The sequence below is a fragment of the Oncorhynchus masou genome, chromosome 15 (assembly GCF_036934945.1).
Source record: "Oncorhynchus masou masou isolate Uvic2021 chromosome 15, UVic_Omas_1.1, whole genome shotgun sequence".
NCBI classification, from domain to species: domain Eukaryota; kingdom Metazoa; phylum Chordata; class Actinopteri; order Salmoniformes; family Salmonidae; genus Oncorhynchus; species Oncorhynchus masou.
This window is the reverse complement of record NC_088226.1, coordinates 7321137-7342195: the sequence shown is the minus strand read 5'-3', so window position 1 is coordinate 7342195 and position 21059 is coordinate 7321137. Positions and strand designations below refer to the sequence as shown.

Genomic DNA, 21059 nt, shown 5'->3' with positions numbered 1-21059 from the left:
TGGCAATCTTAAAATGAAAATCGACATGTATTAATTGCAATATCTTTGTATATAGTATGTATCATTAAAGATTATGCACACCATTTCAACATAAGAAATGTCTAAATAAAGAAGTTTGCTATTTATTTTCAAAACAAAATACCTTACACAATGATTCTACGTTAACAATCTTTAGGGCATTCTCACATCAATTTTCTTACCTCAAACAATTCAACAATACAGTTCATCCAAATTGCCTCCATAACATAATTTGTTTAGTCTAAAAAGAATAAACACCAAAATACTTATGAGAGCAATAGAACAGTAAATAACTTGTTGGCTTAACTTGGCAAAGCAACACATGAAAAGGTAGACATCAGTGGCTCTGTGGTCTAAGATGAAGACGTATCTTCATGAAGACGTCCACTGGCTTGTGAGGAAGAGTGAATTGAGGAGACGCCTGTCCCTTCTACTATTTACAAAGCCCATCGTGACTTAATCTTTGTGCGTATACATATTTTTGTGAGACTACTTGACTCTGTAGAGCACCTTCCTCTGCATGCGGTGCTGCAGCTCTCCCCTCCTCATCATCAGGTGAAGGACCTTGTAGATGGCCTGCTCTGGATACTTCTGTATATGGGAGAGAGATTCTGATCAGTGGACAGGTAAACAGGCTACAGGGCAACACGTAGGCCAACTGAGGACAGCACTGAATCATATAGACAAATGCCAAACATTCCAATGCCCAAAGTACTTTCATGTATTTGACCAAGTGGTTCCGTCTCTGTTCAACACAGTATACGTTCAAAGTAGACTAGTGTAACCGACCTGCTTGGTGAAATCCTGGACGATGCTGTGCTCGGACACCTGGGAGCCAATGGCAAAGCGTCTCTTCAGCTGCTTCTCAACACGGGAAATCATCTCCTGGTCCTCCTGAGTGGTGAAGCCCTCCACTCCCGAGAGGCTGCCGGACAGCGCAGCGTCCAGTGTGGACACCTGGAAGAGCCGTAGGGCCTCGTCCACCTCCTCCTCTCCAGCCACGGCCTGCAGCTTCATCTTGGCCAGGGACTCAGAGATGCGCACCACAGCCTCCAGCTGCCTGCAGTGGACCACAGAGAACAAAGCATTATGACACTGAAGATGGACAGTATCCTGACTGGTAATGATGTTGGCAGGTGAAGTATCATATAGGTACCGGACAGTGATGGGGATGGAGGCTCTCCTGTCGCTCTCTCTCTCATGTTCCCTCGCTCCACTCCTCATCACCACGTATCTGTTCTTCAGCTTTTCAGCTGCCGCCGCAGAGAGACGTGGGCCACATTTCCTGTCAGGGCACATTTGACCGTTACAAACCAAACCCCTTCATGTGTACATACTAGCGTATAGTATTGTTTCTCTGCGAGGAGAGTTCATGAACTCAATCTAAACAGAATCTAACATACACAGAAGAAATCTGCAGAAATAAAGGATTTTTCAAGACTCACATTCTGGCATAGGCAATGTACTTCTTCAGTGTGGCCAGTGTGATCTCACCCTCCACACCCTCCGTCTGAGTATGAGCACTGAGATGGACGTTCATCACGTGGCGGGCCAGAGTCTGAGAGAGGAAAGGTCAATAGTGTTAACACTGCACTAGCCTGGGCAGTGTTCAGTATCCCTGCGCATAAACCTTCCCCTCCACACACACACACACACACACACAACAGACTAAAGTGTGTTCCCTCACCATGTCTCTCTGATGGTCGTGGATGTCCTTGATGATAAAGATCATGTCAAAACGGGACAAGATGGTAGGCATGAAGTCGATGTTGTCCTCTCCCTTGGTGTCATCCCAACGGCCAAACACAGAGTTAGCAGCGGCCAGCACCGAGCAGCGGGAGTTCAGGGTGGTGGTGATGCCAGCCTTGGCAATGGAGATGGTCTGTTGCTCCATGGCTTCATGGATGGCTACTCGGTCATCCTCTCTCATCTGAAAAGAAAGAGACACAGTTAAGCGTCTGCAAACAAACCAGTCAAGTATTCAGCAATTGATGTACTCTCTTGTCCATGTTTCCTTACCTTGTCAAACTCATCGATGCACACCACCCCACCGTCAGCCAGCACCATGGCTCCTCCCTCCATGATGAAGCCACGGGTGACAGGGTCCCTCAGGACAGAGGCCGTCAGACCAGCAGCACTGCTGCCTTTACCTGAGGTATACACCTGACATAGGATGAGAGAGAGAAGATACGGGTTAGCGCTTTCAATAGGGGTCACTAGCATGCTGATAAATTAAATTGTCAGTAAATGAAACTTCTGGAATCCATCCTTGTAATTCTGGTCTAAATCTATGTTGAGGGAGTGTCATGATTGCGCTGAAATATATATATATTTTAGTTTTTTTTGTTTTTCAATTCATCTTGGAATATACACACACATATATGAATTAATATATTCATTCATCAAGCCCATCCTTACCCCAATGGGAGAGCACCTCTCCACAAACTTGAGCAGCTGAGACTTAGCAGTACCGGGGTCTCCCAGCATTAGCAAGTTGATGTCTCCTCTACGGGTCAGCCCGTCAGGCAGCCTGAGACAGGAAAGGTCATTACACATACATTTCTCTCCAGTGTGTACGCACATCAAAAATCTATTAAAATTCTACATGCCATTTCCAATGTTTATGACTTACCTCTTCCTGGAGCCGCCGAACAGCAGGCAGGCGATGGCCTTTTTCAGGTCATCACTGCCGTAGATGGAAGGAGCGAGGGAACGGGCGAGGAGCCGTAGACGTCGGGGGAGGAGGCCAACGCTCTCAGCTCCTCTTCTTCCTGTGGGGAGACTGACCCCGTGGCCCCGCGACCTGAGAAAAAGATAGCATTATATCTATAACACTATCCCACATAGGACATAATGTTGGATAAGTAATCTAACCTCTAGTAGCCTTATCGTGCCTACCTGCTCCCTCTGTGTCCTGCTGAATGCCCACCACACGGAGGTAGGAGGAGCGGATGCCCACGCCTGCACTTTTATCTCTGCCCTTGCCCTTAGCTTGGGCCACCTTCTTGATTGAGTAGATCCCCATGATGGTCACTCTGTTCCCAGGGACCACACGGTCACACAGGTACCTGAGGGGAGGCAGAACATGAGCTGTAATGTGGTATGTACTCGTCGGTCTCACTTTGCACTGTGTGTATATATAGGCATGTGTTAATTGTATTTCATTGAGAATATTGAGGCACACAGACATGTGTGTTACCTGTCACAGTAGAGCTGCAGGTGGCGGGGCATCTCTCCGTGTGGCACAGCATCTGGAGACTCCTGCAAACGGAGGGTCTGGAAGTCCACACAGACACAACGGTCTGGAATTATGAAGTAGGGATCTATAGGACACCTCACCCTGCCTGCCTGCTCACTGAGAGAGAGAGAGAGAGATGTTTAAGAATGAAATCACACACAATGATAAAGCAGATGATTTTACACACGCAATGACTTTATGCATTTTTTCCATGCACTGCAGTGTGCACACAAACACTCAACAACTCAGAGGGTTGCACTCACGTGTTGCACTTTCGGGGAAGAGCGTAGCCCTGCAGGCCCGGGGGCAGGGAGATGTTACTGATGACAGAGCGGCAGCCACGACACTGCAAACACACTCTGGTGGCCTTGGCCCTCACAGCCGTGGCAGAGATGACGATCCCAGGGACCTTCACCAGCCTGGACACCTGCTCCGACTACCAGAGAGAAAGAGATGGAGAGTTCAGAGTCATGGCATTTTACATGGATGGGAAATTGAGGGAATCTTTCATGCCACCTTCTACATGAACCAACTGAAAGCTGAAAGGCACAGCATTGTATCCTCAGAGAGTCTCTTACCTTGAGGTTGCGGATGGAGGCAGGATGGGCGTCACTCTTCAGCATGACCTGGATTTCCTGCACTGTCTCCTCTCCCAGGGGCCTGGGACGGGTCACCTCGTCAGCCACCTCCTGGGCAGCCTCCTCCAGCTGCCAATCATAATAATGTCAGGGCTCAGTTTAAAGGGATCATTTTCAGATGTAATTATTTGCCAAATAGAATATAAGATCAGCAACAGAAAATATAGGAATCCATCCAATCCATTAATTATTCAGCCTGCAATTAAAACTCCTCAAATTATTTGTCTGTTATTAGTATATCCAATCTTCTCACCAGCGGCAGGTTCTCAGAGGGCAGCTTGTGCAGGCAGTCTGACAGGTCTTCGTCAAAGCTGGCCAGGTCTTCCATCTCCACTTCCACCCAGTACTCCCCCAGGGTGTAGTGTCTCTTAAGGTCATCTCTACACAGCAGAACACATGTCAACAATCCAATATGAACAATAAGATAAATATCTTAAAACAGAATGCGAATATAATCATAAGGCAAATCAAAACGAACTACAAACTCAATCACAGGACCTTGAAGAGTCCAACTTTATTCCTTCAAGACCATTGTGGTGATCAGTGGTAGTTAGTTAGCTAACGTTACAGTAACTGGCTAACTGTTAGCTAACTAACTGGCTAGCTAACTTAACGTTGGATATCTGTGGAACATCACACCAACCGGCGGTAGCCATCGACAATGACTTCGTGGCACTTAATACAATCTCGATCGTACCTGTATTTATAGGTGAAACCGGTGCGATCGGTCCCAACTCTGAACTGCCGAAGAAATTCACGGAATCGTTTCTTGATCTGGCTCAGTTTCACTCCACCTTCATCCCCTAGTCCATCTCCACCGCCGAAGCTGTCACTGTAATAAACTCCCGGGTCGTCGAAACCAGACATAATGCACCGATTATATCTACAAAGTGCTGACAATTAAGTATGCGTGCGCAAAGTGCAATAATCCTAAAAGCAAAACAGTTTTTGGCGATTGACGCCAATGATCTTCTGTGGACAATGAATTCCACGCAAACTCGTTCGCGGCAAAAAAATATCGTCACTTACCGGCGAGGTCGAGCAGCGACGCTTTGCCATTGGGAGATATGATCGACTAGTGATAATGATTGGCTGAATACATTGCAGGAGGCGTATCCTGATTGTAGAAGGGTGGGACTTGCAAGGGTTTGTGGCGGGAAAAGAACGGGGATAAAAAATAAATAAAAAAACATACGACCAAGCCAGGGACATTACATTGTGGTGGCTCTACAACAAACTGAAACAACAACCCTGTTCGTTGCGTTTACAAAGTTACTGTTGATGCAAGCACACGTTTATTGCTCGAAATAAAAACAATACTTTAAAATATCTTCGAGCTTACCCAGTATTACAACCATATCTAGCTAGCTCCATTGGAAAATACCAACGTTTGTTAACAAAAGTATTTTGTTCATTCAATTGCAACACAAAACACAAAAAACACAAATATTATTGACCACAATTGAGCTTCATCTGTAATACATTACCCTGTATGTAATAAATTATCATTGTCGCACTGTCATTCATAGGCCTCCTGTGTAACCTGCAACCCCAGTCCAAACTCTGCAAGCTCCTTGTCTTTTTAACTTGCTTAATGGCAGCAAAATGATCCACGAGTTCTTCTATTTAAGGCAGAACTCCATGCTTCCTGCCTGTCTGTATGAAAGCATCCACAGCGTGGTCAATGTCCTGGTCAGTGTGGGCCGCTGAGATCTGAACCCGGATTCTGGCTTTGCCCTTTGGTACCACTGGGTAGGAGAATCCAATCACATACACTCCTGTGGGAGACAGAATAATGTGTACTTGTAGTAGATAGACATAACACTGAATACTACAGTTCTTCAAGAAAGGGCAGATTGGAGGCCTGATTCAAATTAATATTTTTTTCCAGCCCTTGTATTCAAGCAGTGTAGTTTGCAGCTAATAACCTATTAGGTCTCTGATTGTTGTCAGCTCCCATTTTGTGAGGCAAAATTGTTGAATACAAAATATCATGAGTATCTCTGTCTCCCTCTACAGGTTGATGTGTCCACTCATTTGTAATCCCACAGAAATCTTTTTGATCAAGGTTTTAAAAAATAGTTCAGTTCTATAAAATGAGTGGACAAAAAAAATCCTTAGAGTATTTCAAACCAATATACAGACTGTTGTAATTCTTGATAATGCTTGAAATGTGCTTGTGCTCCATTCATATTCAGCCTGAACAGTTGCCTCACCGAGTTTCAGCATGTCATCAGCCATCAGAGAGGCGAGTCTGGCATCCCCCAGCATCACAGGACAGATGGGGTGGTCAGAGCCTGAAATGCTGAACCCAGCCTCGGTCATTTTGTTTCTGAACCTACGAGAGGGGGAGTGAATAAAGACATTACAGAAATAGCCATCGTTACTTATACAGTATCAATGCCTTCAACTGTCATGGTTGCCAACTGGGTTCTCTGGGAAACATGTAGTGCTCTTGAAACTGTAAACGTGTGGAAGGACACCAGTGGAGGCTGCTAAGCAGAGGACAGCTCATAATAATGTCTGGAACGGAGCAGTAGTCTAACCTACTGCTCACTAATACCACTCCAGCCATTACCACAAGTCCATCCTCCCCAATTAAGGTGCCACCAACCTCCTATGAAGGACACAGTACAGATAAGAGATGAAACAAGAAAAAGTGTTTCATGCAGAATAAACACAAATCTTGTCACTTTTTCAGCACAAGGGATTCGTCAATCTCAAGGTCAATTAATCCATGCTTTTGTTACTTCGAGGTTAAACTACTGCAATGCTCTACTTTCCTGCTACCCAGATAAAGCACGAAATAAACTTCAGTTCGTGCTAAGCACGGCTGCTAGTATCTTGACTAGAACCAATTTTTTAAATCATATTACTCCAGTGCTAGCCTCTCTAGACTGGCTTCCTGTTAAGGCAAGGGCTGATTTCAAGGTTTTACTGCTAACCTACAAAGCATTACGTGGGCTTGCTCCTACCTATCTTTCCGATTTGGTCCTGCCATACATACCTACACGTACGCTATGGTCACAAGACGCAGGCCTCCTTACTGTCCCTAGAATTTCTAAGCAAATAGTTGGAGGCAAGGCTTTTTCCTATAGCGCTCCATTTTTATGGAACGGTCTGCCTACCCATGTGAGAGACACACAGTCAGTCTCAACCTTTATATCTTTATTGAAGACTCATCTCTTCAGTAGGTCCTATGATTGAGTGTAGTCTGACCCAGGAGTGTGAAGGTGAACAGAAAGGCACTGGAGCAACAAACCGCCCTTGCTGTCTCTGCCTGGCCGGTTCCCCTCTCTCCACTGGGATTCTCTGCCTCTAACCCTATTACAGGGGCTGAGTCACTGGCTTACTGGTGTTCTTCCATGCCATCCCTAGGAGGGGTGTGTCATTTGAGTGGGTTGAGTCACTGACGTGATCTGCCTGTCCGGGTTGGCGCCCCACCCCCCTTGGGTTGTGCCATGGCGGAGATCTTTGTGGGCTATACTCAGCCTTGTCTCAGGATAGTAAGTTGGTGGTTGAATATATCCCTCTAGTGTTGTGGGGGTTGTGCTTTGGCAAAGTGGGTGGGGTTATATCCTGCCTGTTTGGCCCTGTCCGGGGGTATTGTCAGATGGGGCCAGTGTCTCCCAACCCCTCCAATCTCAACCTTCAGTATTTATGCAGCAGAAATGTGTATGTCGGGGGGCATGGGTCAGTCTGTTATATCTGGAGTATTTCTCCTGTCTTATCAGGTGTCCTATGTGAATTAGTAAAGTATTAGTAAAGAATTAGTAAGTATGCTCTCTCTAATTCTCGCTCAGAGGACCTAAGCCCTAGGACCATGCCTCAGGACTACCTGGCATGATGACTCCTTGCTGTCCCGAGTCCACCTTGCTGTGCTGCTGCTCCAGTTTCAACTGTCCTGCCTGCAGCTTTGGAACTCTGACCTGTTCACCGGACGTACTACCTGTCCCAGACCTGCTGTTTTCAACTCCCTAGAGACAGCAGGAGCGGTAGAGATGCTCTGAATGATCAGCTATGAAAAGCCAACTGACATTTACTCCTGAGGTGCTGACCTGCACCCTCAACAACCACTGTGATTATTATTATTTGACCCTGCTGGTCATCTATGAACATTTGAACATCTTGGCCATGTTCTGTTGTAATCTCCACCCGGCCCAGCCAGAAAAGGACTGGCCACCCCTCATGGCCTGGTTCCTCTCTAGGTTTCTTCCTTTTTTTGGCACTTCTAGGGAGTTTTTCCTAGCCACCGTGCTTCTACACCTGCATTGCTTGCTGTTTGGGGTTTTAGGCTGGGTTTCTGTACAGCACTTTGACATCAGCTGATGTAAGAAGGGCTTTATAAATACATTTGATTGATTCAATTGCTCTTTTCAAACATGTCATATTCACTATTCATGATTTTGCTCATACGTGTTTTTCACAAAGACCAACACAAAAAGGCTTGTTTTTGTCCGTGCTCCTATGTTAAACCGTTCCATATGCTTAGATGGTTTCTACCACATTCACCAAAACAGAGGCCCTGGTCCCCTCCCCGATTCCCAGCTCATGGTATGGTCCCCGACACTCTGAACAATCTCATTGGAAGCGAGGAGCAGCTCGACAGCCCGGGTAGCGCAGCCCACGACAGGAGAGGGTAGGGAGTTGGAGAAGAGGTACGGACGAGAGTGCTGCCTCAGCAGGTCAATCAGAGGTTTAGGACCCACTGTGTACCCACCTGAGAGAAAACAGAAAACCCATATCCACCTTATACAGTGCATTTGGAAAGTATTCAGGCCCCTTGACTTTTCCCACATTTTGTTACATTACAGCCCCCCCCCCCCCAACAACAACAAAAATATATGATGAAATAGCACATTTACATAAATATTCAGACTCTTTATTCAGTACTCTGTTGAAGCATATTTGGCAGCGATAACAGCATTGATTCTTCTTGGGTATGACGCTACAATCTAAGCTTGGCACACCTGTATTTGGGGAGCTTCTCCCATTCTTCTCTGCAGATACTCTCAAGCTCTGTCAGGTTGGAAGGGGAGCATCGCTGCACAGCTATTTTCAGGTCTCTCCATGGCCAATTGTCCGGTAAGTGGGGTTTGCACATTTAATTTGCAAGTAACAGAAAGTAGCCTACTTCAAATAAAACATTTACATTTTCAATTAAACCCGTAGAAAACCGAAACCAATGATGAAAAAGATTAGCAACCAAATAAACAAAGCAGTCTAAGTCCGTGATTGGGAGTTCCATAGGGCAGCGCACAATTTGCCCAGTGTCATCCAGGTTTGGCCGGGGTAGGCAGTCATCGTAAATAAGAATTTGTTCTTAACCGACTTGCCTAGTTAAAGGTTAAATACATAAAAGTCCTTCCACTTGTACACAGGATACAGAAATGGAGGTAAACAGCTTATTCTGAAAAAGACCAAGACAGCAATCCTGATTTATACTGAATAAAAATATAAAAAACACATAACGTCTCAAATTTTGTGCACAAATTGGTTCACAACCCGATTAGTAAGCATTTCACATTTGCTGGGGACATTTGCTCAAACAACACAATGCCACAAAGTTCTCCATTTGAAGGAACATGCAACCAGCATGCAAGAAGGTCCACCAGAGCTTTTGCCAGATAATCATTGGGCCTAGCTCCCAAGCGGATCTTTGCCCTCCCAGGCCCAACCATGGTTGCGCCCCTGCCCAGTCATGTGATATCCATAGATTAGGGCCTAATTACATTTATTTTTGAATTGTAACTCAGTAAAATTATTGAAATGGTCAATTATGTTTTAGTTCAGTATAGTTTAGATACCATGCAGAATAGATTTACAAATCAAAATTCAGTATTTCAGAGAACCAAACATTGGCCTAGTTTATGCTTCACAACGCATTTCTAAATGGCCTCTTCCATACTTTGGTTTTAGGCACGTTCGTTTTTAAAACGTTGAACTTGGGATATCAATTCCTTGTATCAGGAAAAAACTACATAGTTCAACTTCCTCTTGCCACAGCTGTTTGGAGCTCCTCTCAGCCCTTCACTGTTCCGTGTAAAAGTTATGGCATCCCAGTTTCTTCAGACAACTTTTAAAGTTGATCTGACAAAAGCATTAACACTCCAGTAAGTACTTGACAGATTCAACATGCTTTTTTAAATGATATTGGAAATTGCAAAACCTTTGTGTTATTCAATCACAGAAATCAGTCATATTTGCAGAACCATGAAATCAGCCCACACGCTGAGCACCCATCTCTCAGAGTGAATAAAAACAAACTATCTTTAAGACTTCACCTGTGTTTAATGTTACAGTAATTCATCATGACATTGTGTAACATTTGATCAACTTCAAGTACTCCACAATATTGGGCATATTTCATTCTCTTCTAAGAAATGTAACAGGAATTAAACTCAATCATTGTGCAAATGTTTGTATCTGCAGCCATACCAGAGGAGGCTGGTGGTAGGAGCTATAGGAAGATGGGCTCATTACAATGTCTAGAATGGAATAATGGAACAGTACCAAACCACATGTTTGACTCCATTCCACTGAATACCATTCCAGCCATAATAATAAGCCAATCCTCCTATAGCTCCTCCCACCAGCCTCCTCTGCTGGATATCCATATACATAGTGGCACGACACGACTTATGTTCTCATCATAAAGCACTCTTTTAGTGTAAGTTAAAAACACTTGGTTCAAGTTAATTTAGCCTTAACATAAAAATATAGATTAAACATACGAGATAAAGACCTTAACCCAGGAGAGTTGAACATAAAGTAGTTCTCCTGAGTGTCAGTAGCACAACCCAATTGTCAGGAGTTGTTGTTCCCACCAGTCATTTACTCACTGTATGTGCCAATCATACATTCATCCAGTTCAGTCCCCTCACACTATTTGGGAAAATGGCATTGGTTATGTGACAGGTTGCAGCTTGGCCTAAGACTCGGAGTAGTTGTTGTCGTCACGAGAAGAAGCTTTCAGGGACGGGAGTCGCTCCGCTGCTCTCGCTCTTTCTGCCAGAAACCTGTCAAACTCTAAAAGGAAAGAGAAGGAGCCTTAGGCGGGCTTTTTTAGTCTCAAAAATGATTACTCAGGACTTTGTAATAGTAAGCAAACTAAACTGTTGTTGGATCTACATAGCGATACCCAGGGAGTGGATAAGGAATTAAGAAGTAGAAGCTCACCCTCACTTGTCACACCCTCTGAATCAGCCATGTCGTCCTCCTATGACACACATGAAAGCCATGACTGTTATGGTCACGTCAACAGTCACATGTCCAAACAAAATTGAATATGTTCAAAAATTCAGGAATGTTACATTTGCTGGGGTAAAGCACCATGCAAGCATTTTCAATTACTGTATACTATGTATAGTCCATAAAACAAAATTAGAGAGGGGGTGCAAGGACTGGCACTGGTATAACATGGAACCAAGTTGGATTCTGCTTGTATACCATGACATTGAGTGAATGCTAACAGTGACCCACCTCGTCCACATCCAGCCACTTCTCAATGTCATCCATCACAGACGTCTGACTCACAGGGATCTGGGGGATTTAGGCAAGAAGTTACTGTCAGGATGTACTGTAAGCCACTGTTTTCTTGTGACCGCCAGACTCTAGAGTACCATTACCTTTAGATTTTTCTTGGGCAATCTACAAATAACCACCATTCAAGCATGCTGACCCCTAGTATTCTGATTGAAACCAGTTTATTTTAGATGGGGAAACAAGGGATCCATCCACCACCAAAGTTATGGCAGGGAAAACAGAACAGAGTGGGAGTAAATTAGCAAACATAGTAATAATTTAGAGTCATGATTTAAAAGGGATACTTGGGGAGTTTGGCAATGAGGCCATTTTGGACACAAATGGTGTTAACGAGTTCATCTGACTCTGGGGAAATGACTTAAATGTAAATGGGAAGTAGATAAAGGGCCTCATTGCCAAAATTCATTGCCAAAATCCAGAAGTATCCCTTTAGGATGTGCCAATACACACCATCTATCAGTTTCAGAAATGAACACTTATAAAACATGAATGCAAAAATCAAAGTAAGAAAAAAATAATCAGATCAGGCACACCAGAAAAAAGATCATACAACCATCTCAGTACAAAAAAGGAAACAATCATTCATTAAATACACACTAAACATGCTTGAATGCAAAACATCCCAGCATAAGCCCCAGGGGTAGAATTCAAAAGGAATGGCACTGTGCCAGCCAATCAGACCCACCATTCCCTTTTCCATCATCCAATCAAACTGTGTCGTGGAGCTCAGGGGGGTGGAGTCTGGGCTGTCACCCTTTACACAGATAGACATTTATTTATGAACAAAGATACTGGTAGACATGCATGCCATAACACAAAACCATTGGGTTATGAACAAGGAGACAAAACAGAGACACAGACAGACAATCTTATAGCACTAACAAAAGTGCCAATTTGGCACATGCAATTGTGGCAGGACACAGAGAACATTGCTTAAACATATAAAGGCAGGGTAGACCTACACATGAACTAAGACAAAGGGTTATTGTACATATTAGTGACACTCCACAGGGCATAAGGACTCCATGGACACAAGCAATGCCCTTCCTAAACAAACATCCTTTCAAATCTGTCCTGGGTGAAATAATTCTGGGGTTACTGACCGTTCCAGTGTTCTGTAATCTGGTGTTCTGTGCTTGAGCCAGACTGTCGGCAACACCTTCATTCCGATCACTAAAACACACATTTCACTTCTTAGAAAATGATGCAGTTTACAGTGTACATACAGTAGTAGAATAATAGCCATCTCCACAAGTAACCATTGGCCAAAGTACAAACAACTTTATTGGAAAACCAAATACAGAGGAGAAATGTTCCTTCAACATTTGTATTGCAAATGTTTGCACAGTTTTCTCACTAGCGATGTAAGCTTGCAGTTCATGCCAGACTCCATTCATAATCCTTATTGACAGAATGAATGGCACAAATATCTTGAGCCCAGCCAGGTTCACTTCCAGTCTAGACTAGTGCACCACCTTAGCTGGAGCAGGAATGTTATAACCTAAACAAGCCAGGGACTGACAAGACAACCACAGCACTAGTCCATTTGTTATACAGTACTAAGCCATGAGAAAGTCTTGACACCTGCTTTAGTAAGCTCCCTCTCACTCTTCCTATGAGTCTGAACAATCCATTCTACCATGAAAGCAAAACCTGGACTCTTGTTGGAGCTGTCTATTACCTCAGTCTCGGTTGTGTCTGTGAGATGCTCCTGTTCTGTGCAAATTCATCGAATTCCCTCATACCTATGTGGCAAACAGGGTTAAGAGAATGAATTGTACTATAGGGACACATTGAGAACCTCTATCGGATCGAGGAACACTGTAGTTACTTACGGAGTCCGGTCATCTGACGAGACACCGTGTCCACTGTTGATGGGCTGAGCTGGCTGTGGGTGGGAGCTGTAACACCAGGCTTGATTGCTGCACTGAGGTCAATAAGGTTGACGTAGGTCGGGCTCTAGGTGATTGAGAAAATTGTGAAGTTGAACAGTACATACCTCATCCAAACATGCATTTGTGATAAGGGTAAAGGACCACAGATCCTTAAGAAAAAACACTGACCTGCTGTGTATCTCTTTGTCTCTGAAACCTGGAAAGGAAATAATGAAAATCATACTGCTATCACAGCAGGAATTATTGACTGTATCTGATGTTGATCATTTAGGACAATACCTCTGGTAGCGAGTGAATGTGGCATTGATTTCATCATTGGCAACCAGCAGCTCCTCTGTCAGTTTCTCCTCACTGAGTCTTGGGACCAGTTCCATTATCTTATCCTGCATGTCTTTACATGCTGCATACAACTCCTACTGACAGAGCGAGAGAGCAGGAGATACAGAGAGTCAGCGAAAAGACAGCAATGGACAAAAGAGAGATGGATACAAACAGATGACATGTGTCACAGCCATGGTTGGACAGCCATAGAGAGAGCCCAGCGAGTGAACCAACTAACCTGAAGCAGCTCTGTGTCTGAATGCTTAGCTGTTGCTGGATCCAGTTGAGACATCATATCTGACATCACTGAAAGGTTACCTCGAACCACTCCCAGGTCGGTCTTCAACTTTTTAACCTGGAATAGGAGTCAATGGCATCAGCACTCATATGCTAAATTGTGTGGGGTGGGGTTGGCATAATACTGTAAAGTATCAACTTTTATTATACATTCTGAATGTGAAACAAGTAACTGAAACATCCACAGTGCACAAGGTAATTGGATTTTAAAGTAATGCCCTGGAGTGAATTCAGCCTGCATGCAAAAGATTGTGTTACTAAAATAAAAGCCATGCCATTTTAGAGGCCCCTGTATGACAGGAGCATTCCAATCACCTGAGAAGGTGTGAAGGTGAGGGGTCTCTGCTCGCTCTGTTGGGATGCAGGAAGCTGTGGTGATATGGGGACAGGCCTGGGGGATGAGGGTGCAGCAGATACAGTGACAATAGGCCCGTTATCAGGCACAGTCTGGTGGACAGAGCACAGGGACCAATTGAGTTAGAGACTAGTGTTAGGGAGTAGGGAGTTAAAACAGCTTTAGAGAGGTTTAGCAGAAGGTTGTGATCTGTATTTGTCAGTGAGGAAATGCATGCATTTTCACCAGTCATTGTTTGAAGGTATACCCTATTTGGAGTGTGAATGGGGGAGTATCCGTCCAGTTCAGTCATGGGAAACTCCAGTCCTTTCCGTCTCAGGTCCTCGTACACAGAGACTACGCCCGTCAGAGCTGGCGAGCTGCGGAATGCGTCTGCCCATGCCTGAACAATAGACAAACACACATCATAAACAGCACACCCCCGACAATAGCTAGCTGTCAATTCCAACACAGCTTTGTGACTTACTGAAGGTATGAGTACCAATGCCATCTCTCACCTGTATAAGGCTGAGCACCCTGTCATGCAGGACCAGAGGGGGGTTGTTCTTGGGTAAGATGGACCTGACAAGAACCCCCTCAACAAACTCCCTGGTTGAGACTAGCACATGGAACCTGTGGCCACAGTTCTTCACACACGCTTCCAGCACCTGAAAACCAACATGACATAAGAGAGATGGAGAGAGAAAAAGTTAGGTTACAAGTTCATGAAGAAAAGGAAAAAGTATGGTGAATGAGAGAGGTAAATGTGACACTCACAGTCAATGCCAGCATGACCTCTCTGAAGTTCTTGTTTCCAACAATCCTCTTCTTTATTGCTTTGTATGAATCTCTAGGACTGTAATAATTGTAGGTAAACAATCAACTTCAGACAACAAAAGCACAATACAGTAAGCTGTCAAAGGAAAAAAACAGTCCATTATGTCAACAGAGGATACACACCCCTCCTCTGTCTCGTTGATGATGTCACAGATGTCCATGTTGAGAGCCCAGTCCTCCGACTGGAGACTGGAGCTGGTTGCATATTCTGAGAACAAAAACAATTGAGACATTGCACTTTATTTTGCATAAAATGATCTGGAAGACAGTCACTGAAACGGTCTCTGCCTCATAACACAACTCTCAATAGTTGTTAATTAGCTTACTTTGATGATGCCTCTACTCATCCATGCCAGTTAAATCCCTATTTGTTTGTCAAACTAATTCTTTCTCCATCTAACTGACTGGTTCATGTGACCAGCATTACGTTCCTTGGCAGACGTTTATTTAAACAGATTAAATGTTCTGTCTTCATTCCTCTGAAAGGGAGGGGATAGAAACAGGACTTAGCTCAGTTTAGAAAGTAGAACAACCTCTCCTACTTGTACGGTCTCATTGTGGTCATATACATTAAAATAGGCAGATTGTTTTTCCATCTATAATTATGTCACAGGGGGAGTTTAAGCTTATAAGATAAAATAGGCCACTTGTAATCTACATAAAAACAAGTTGGCAAGCAGATTAATTATTAATCAGCAACGTTACTCACTCAAACATCTACAGTATATATGCTATTCCATTATTTCGTAAAGGCCCAGTGCAGTCAAAAAATGTGATTTTCCTGTGTTTGATAAATATTTTCACACTATTAGGTGGAAATAATACTGTGAAATTGTGAAAACGATAATGTTCTTTTAGTGTAAGAGATGTTGGAAAAGTCTACCTGAAATTGTTGCCTGTTTAGGTGGATTTTGGCCTACCTTGTAAATGTGTTAATATATTAATAAGAAAGAGTACCAAACCTCAGCTAGTTTTCATCTCCCACTCACAGTCCTAGCAAAATTATTGCTTGAGAAATTGCTCTTTGCCAAGAAGTACATTGTTTATTTTTGACCATTTGAATTTAAAACATTCACAGTAAGGTACTTAAATGGTTTGATATCGAGATAAAAATGGCTGCATTGGAACTTAACTTAACATAATGGCAAATGGGATCCTTTATAGTAAAGATCCCCCCCACCTAGACGACATGACAAACCACAGGTCTCCTAAACAAAGCTCTTATTTCGTCCTTGGTACAAAATGGTACCAAGACATTACCCCCATCCTATGATATATATCAAATTGTCATTTAGATACAACCAATTCTAAATACAACCAATCCTGGACAAGCTCACGGAGAGGAGAGTGAGGCTATAGGTTAAGATCGGGGCAACAGAGAGGATAGCATAGAATGATTCCAGACACTGCCATCCTCCTCTCCCAATGGGAAAAGTAGGGAGTGACTGGCACACAGACACAGTGGAGCAAAATATATGTTTACACATTATGACACCTTGACCTCTCCCCTCTCTGCGGCCCAAGCAACTTAGTCCTGACAGAGAACAGATAACTGCCAATGGCCACCACTATAGTACAACAAAATACATTCTTATGAGAAATAACTCATAAGCATATCATGAAAATAAAACATCCTATCTATGTTACCCAACTAATTCTGATTATTCCCCAACAATGTAAGTTATTCTTTTACTGGAATACCATAATATGAAAGTGTCACACAATCTTTGACAGCTATGAGTTCACATTTAATAATGTTAAGATATAGACCAGACGCTTTGGAAAAGGATTGTATCACATTGATCGATATAGGAATTTGGTTAGCGTCTTTCAGAAAAAGTGTAGTATCATCAGCATCAGCACCAGGCTTATAATAATTTCTTTACCAGCTATGGAAATACCTTGTACAGGACTATTATTTAAAGAATTTGCAAGAAGTTGGGTGATTAATAAAAAGAGGTACAGAGAGATAGGACAACCTTGCCTAATTCCTCTCATTAACTCAAATCTAGGTGAGGTGCCATATTTCAATTTGATAGAGCTGTTACCATTTGCATAGAATCTTAATAGCCTAACATAAAAAAATCCCCAAAGCCAAGTCTCTCAAGGGAGTGGAAGAGAAAATTATGCTCTACTGTGTCAAATGCTTTATAAAAATCAAAACATAATATGAAGCTATCCTCAGTTATTAGGTCTCAGTAGTAAAGTATGTCTAATACTAGTCTGACATTGTAATTCCATCAACATCTGGTGATTTATTGTTCTTTAGATGTTTGATAGACTAATTCTATATCACTGATAGAATGAACATTATTCAGTGAGTTAAAAAACATATCATCTGTGGATTCCTGACAATATGTAGAGCTATATAATTTTCTGTACAAATTGCTCCAGTGTTTAGTGATTAATTTTTGGTCATCTGTAATAATACCATCAATGTTTAATGGATAGCGTTTGTTTTAGAGTGAAATTTCTCAAGTCTAAAGAAATCGGATGAATTCTGTTCTTCCTCATTAATCCATTTTTTCCTAGATCTAATAAAGGCTCCTTCTGCTTTTAATTTATATATATTATCCAGTTTATTTTGAACTCAATTAGTTCCATCTTCTCCTCCTCAGAGGTCGGCTGGGGACCTCTGAGAAAGGGAAGTTATCTTAATGATCACCTTTTCCTCCTCAGCTCTTCTGGTCTAAGCAAGATTACTACCATATTTTCTAAGGTATTTGGACACCTCAAATTTAAAAGAGCACCCAGTTCTTGCAATATGATTTTTCTTCACAAGCCCTTTCCCAAAAGTGTGAGAGCAGATCTTTAACCTCAAATTTAACTATATCTTAATTTAATAATGAGCTATTTAGCTTCCAGTAGAATGCTCTACCAAGGTTAGTATCAGGGGTAAATATTTTGATATCAATGTAAATAGCACTATGGTCTGTGAGGGGAGTAGTACAAATATTTGTAGTAACACACTCACTATCAATACATTTGGATATAAGCCAAAAATCTATTCTGGATTGTCTGGAACCTGTTTTGTTACTCCAAGTGAATGATCTTTCGGCCGGAAACCTCTCTCTCCATATATCATTAAGATCAAACTTTTCCATAAAAAGTATTAAACCCAAAATCTGATTGGTTCGCCTACCTGGGGGCCATCTATCAGTTGAATTATCTATTGTAATGTTAAAGTCCCCTCCTATCAATAATAACAAATTGGGAAATTTAGATAACCAATGAAGTATATGTTTCTCTATAGATTCAAGCAACTCATCATTCTCATGTTTGGTGTTGTACCCGTAGAAGTTTACAGTAATGAGCATAATGTCATTGTAACTGATCACAAGACAAATAAAGTGACCAAAGGGGTCACATTCCAAGTGTAGAATATTACCGCCAAAGGTATTTTTCATTGTACTGACACCAGCAGAGTGTTCAGATCCATGGGAAAGCCAAATATCGTTGCCCCACTGTAATCTCCAGAAGTTGGCATGAGTGAGACTCTCGAAAAAAGCAAAAATCTGTTCAAAAATTGTTTCGCAAATAAAAATAAGACCTTGAGCCTCACATTGTTTCGCAACCCCCTAGCATTAAGAGAAACTATAGACAAAGACAAAACAACAAAGATGATATAAAAGTATAAACTGTAGTAGGATGAGTCAAAGATGTAGGAGCAGTGAACATAAACGACAAGGAACCGAGATCTGCACCAATTTAAAGTGAAAATAGCTTATTCCATAACCTTTGAGCTAGACATTATCTGGCTTTGAAATTCAACTCAACTGAAAATTATGTTCATGACCAAACCAAGGGTTATTGTAGTAAGAGAGACTAAAATCCCTCTTTAGCGTAATCAGGAACTATTCTGAGAAATAAAATAACAAATAATAATTTAAATAAAAGGGTACCTACTATGTTAAGTGGATATGAAAACTGATAATAAAATAATTGAATAAAACATGTTTTACATATAAACGTTCCTAAGACCTTTTTGGAAATAAGTATTAATAACTAAATAGAACAATAACCGTGTAAAGTCAGAGCAGACCTGTATGCCATTTAAAACAGTATCTTAGTTACTGTATACATAAAACATAAATTCAGCTTTCAATCTTCGTAAATTTGTAAACAAAATAGGTCTTCTGGTCATACAAGAACAAACTAATAAATTGAAATAGCTGAGTATTCCTGAAAAATAGTCACCTGATGCTTGTTAGGTAAACAACATAAGGAACATGAGAATAGCATGGCTGAAACCATCAACCTGTTCCTTCTAGTCAGATTTTAGGGATTGGAACTTTAATAAATTCCCCCTTCTTAAAATTAGGTCACGAAGGAAGGGAACAACTTTTCACCACCCCACCCAGAGCTTGCCAAACGATTGGTCTATAGACCAACAACAATACCCAAACTGGCCAATTAAATTGAGGATTAAAACACTGTAGACCCGCCTCTAGGGTAATATTGTACGGTGCAAGTGTCAGTCAAGTCATAGCGTAATCTAAATATATTTTTGCACTGTCAATCTTGATCAACTAACTAACTATAAGCAAGCAATTATCCGTTTCGTTTCTTATTAAATACATAACCAATAACGCCAATTTCCTTTTCCATAGCCTACGGATTATCTAGTGTCGTTTTATGGAGTGATAGTGTCTGTTTTCCAACAATAGCCTACCAATGTCTTGTAGCCTGTCATGCCCGATGCAACCATGTAAACTATCTACAAACTCACGCGCCAAACCACTATAAACCTACTTTATTAGTTAAAATGTAACAATTACCTATTCGCTGGCCCACCGGTGTAGTAAACGGGTTTCCTGTCAGAAACTCCATCCTTCTTTCTTTCTGCCAGTCAAACCAAAATCCAGAACTGCGCTTCCGTCGTTTCCACAGCAGAGGAGTTACCGCAAAAAACTGAAGCAGCACACATTGAATTAAATTAGGTTACGTCATCTGTTAAAGTGAACGTTACGTTCACTGAGCATTATTGTGTACTAATTGGGAATTGCATAAAATGAGACCATATTAATATATGCAGATTAATAGGGTAGCCTACAATAGAGCCACCAGAACAGTTGCACAGAGAGGAACAAAATAAACACTATTTAGCTAAAGGCTAAACGATAAACCATCTTCACATTCTACCCCATCAAAATACGTGGACTATGAAGCTACACTACATTTACATTTACATGACCAAAAGTATGTGGACACCTGCTCGTCGAACATTTCATTCCAAAATCACAGGCATTAATATGGAATTGGTCCCCCCTTTGCTGCTATAACAGCCTCCACTCTTCTGGGAAGGCTTTCCACTAGATGTTGGATCATTGCTGCTGGGACTTGCTTCCATTCAGGCACAAGAGCATTAATAAGGTCAGGCACTGATGTTGGGCAGTTAGGCCTGGCTCACAGTCGGCGTTCCAATTCATTCCAAAGGTATTTGATGGGGTTGAGGTCAGGGCTCTGTGCAGGCCAGTCAAGTTCTTCCACACTGACCTTGACAAACCATTTCTGTATGGACCTCGCTTTGTGCACGGGGGCATTGTCATGCTGAAACAGGAAAGGGCCTTCCTCAAATTGTTGCCACAAAGTTGGAAGCAGAGAATAGTCCAGGATGTCATTGTATCCTGTAGCATTAAGATTTCCCTTTACTGTAACTAAGCGGCCTAGCCTGAACCATGAAAAACAGCCCCAGACCATTATTCCTCCACCACCAAACTTTACAATTGGCACTATGCATTGGGGCAGGTAACGTTCTACTGGTATCCGTCAAACCCAGAATCGTCCGTCGGACTGCCAGACGGTGAAGCGTGATTCATCACTCCAGAGAATGTGTTTTGACTTCTCCTGAGTCCATTGGCGGCAAACGCTTGGCATTGCGCATGATGATCTTAGGGCTTATGTGCTGCTGCTTGGCCATGTAAACTATTTTCATG

General features: G+C 42.5%; 2 protein-coding genes across 4 annotated transcripts; both read right to left on the bottom strand.

Moving 5' to 3' along the window:
- Window positions 1-100: 100 nt before the first annotated feature.
- Window positions 101-5016, bottom strand: LOC135555447 (DNA replication licensing factor mcm5-like). The gene is given in 15 exon segments (XM_064987884.1): window positions 101-609; window positions 808-1078; window positions 1175-1303; window positions 1464-1576; window positions 1706-1948; window positions 2038-2181; window positions 2437-2548; window positions 2651-2744; window positions 2747-2821; window positions 2917-3086; window positions 3218-3373; window positions 3520-3692; window positions 3835-3963; window positions 4148-4274; window positions 4592-5016. Coding segments are annotated over 15 exon segments (2208 nt in total). The 5' UTR covers window positions 4762-5016; the 3' UTR covers window positions 101-507.
- Window positions 5017-10165: 5149 nt separating this feature from the next.
- LOC135555445 (target of Myb1 membrane trafficking protein-like) lies at window positions 10166-20028 on the bottom strand. Of its 3 annotated transcripts, XM_064987881.1 has the most exons (16): window positions 19902-20028; window positions 15247-15331; window positions 15064-15142; window positions 14805-14954; window positions 14555-14689; window positions 14268-14399; window positions 13894-14010; window positions 13614-13747; window positions 13503-13530; window positions 13275-13398; window positions 13121-13184; window positions 12543-12612; window positions 12125-12193; window positions 11377-11436; window positions 11074-11113; window positions 10166-10923 (listed from the first exon to the last, which is right to left on the bottom strand). In XM_064987881.1, exons 1-16 carry the CDS (start codon window positions 19951-19953, stop codon window positions 10826-10828), a joined length of 1437 nt encoding a protein of 478 aa, XP_064843953.1. In that variant the 5' UTR covers window positions 19954-20028; the 3' UTR covers window positions 10166-10825. The 3 variants fall into 3 exon arrangements, with proteins under 3 accessions (XP_064843953.1, XP_064843954.1, XP_064843955.1); XM_064987882.1 differs by lacking the exon at window positions 12125-12193; XM_064987883.1 differs by lacking the exon at window positions 14268-14399.
- Window positions 20029-21059: the final 1031 nt, after the last annotated feature.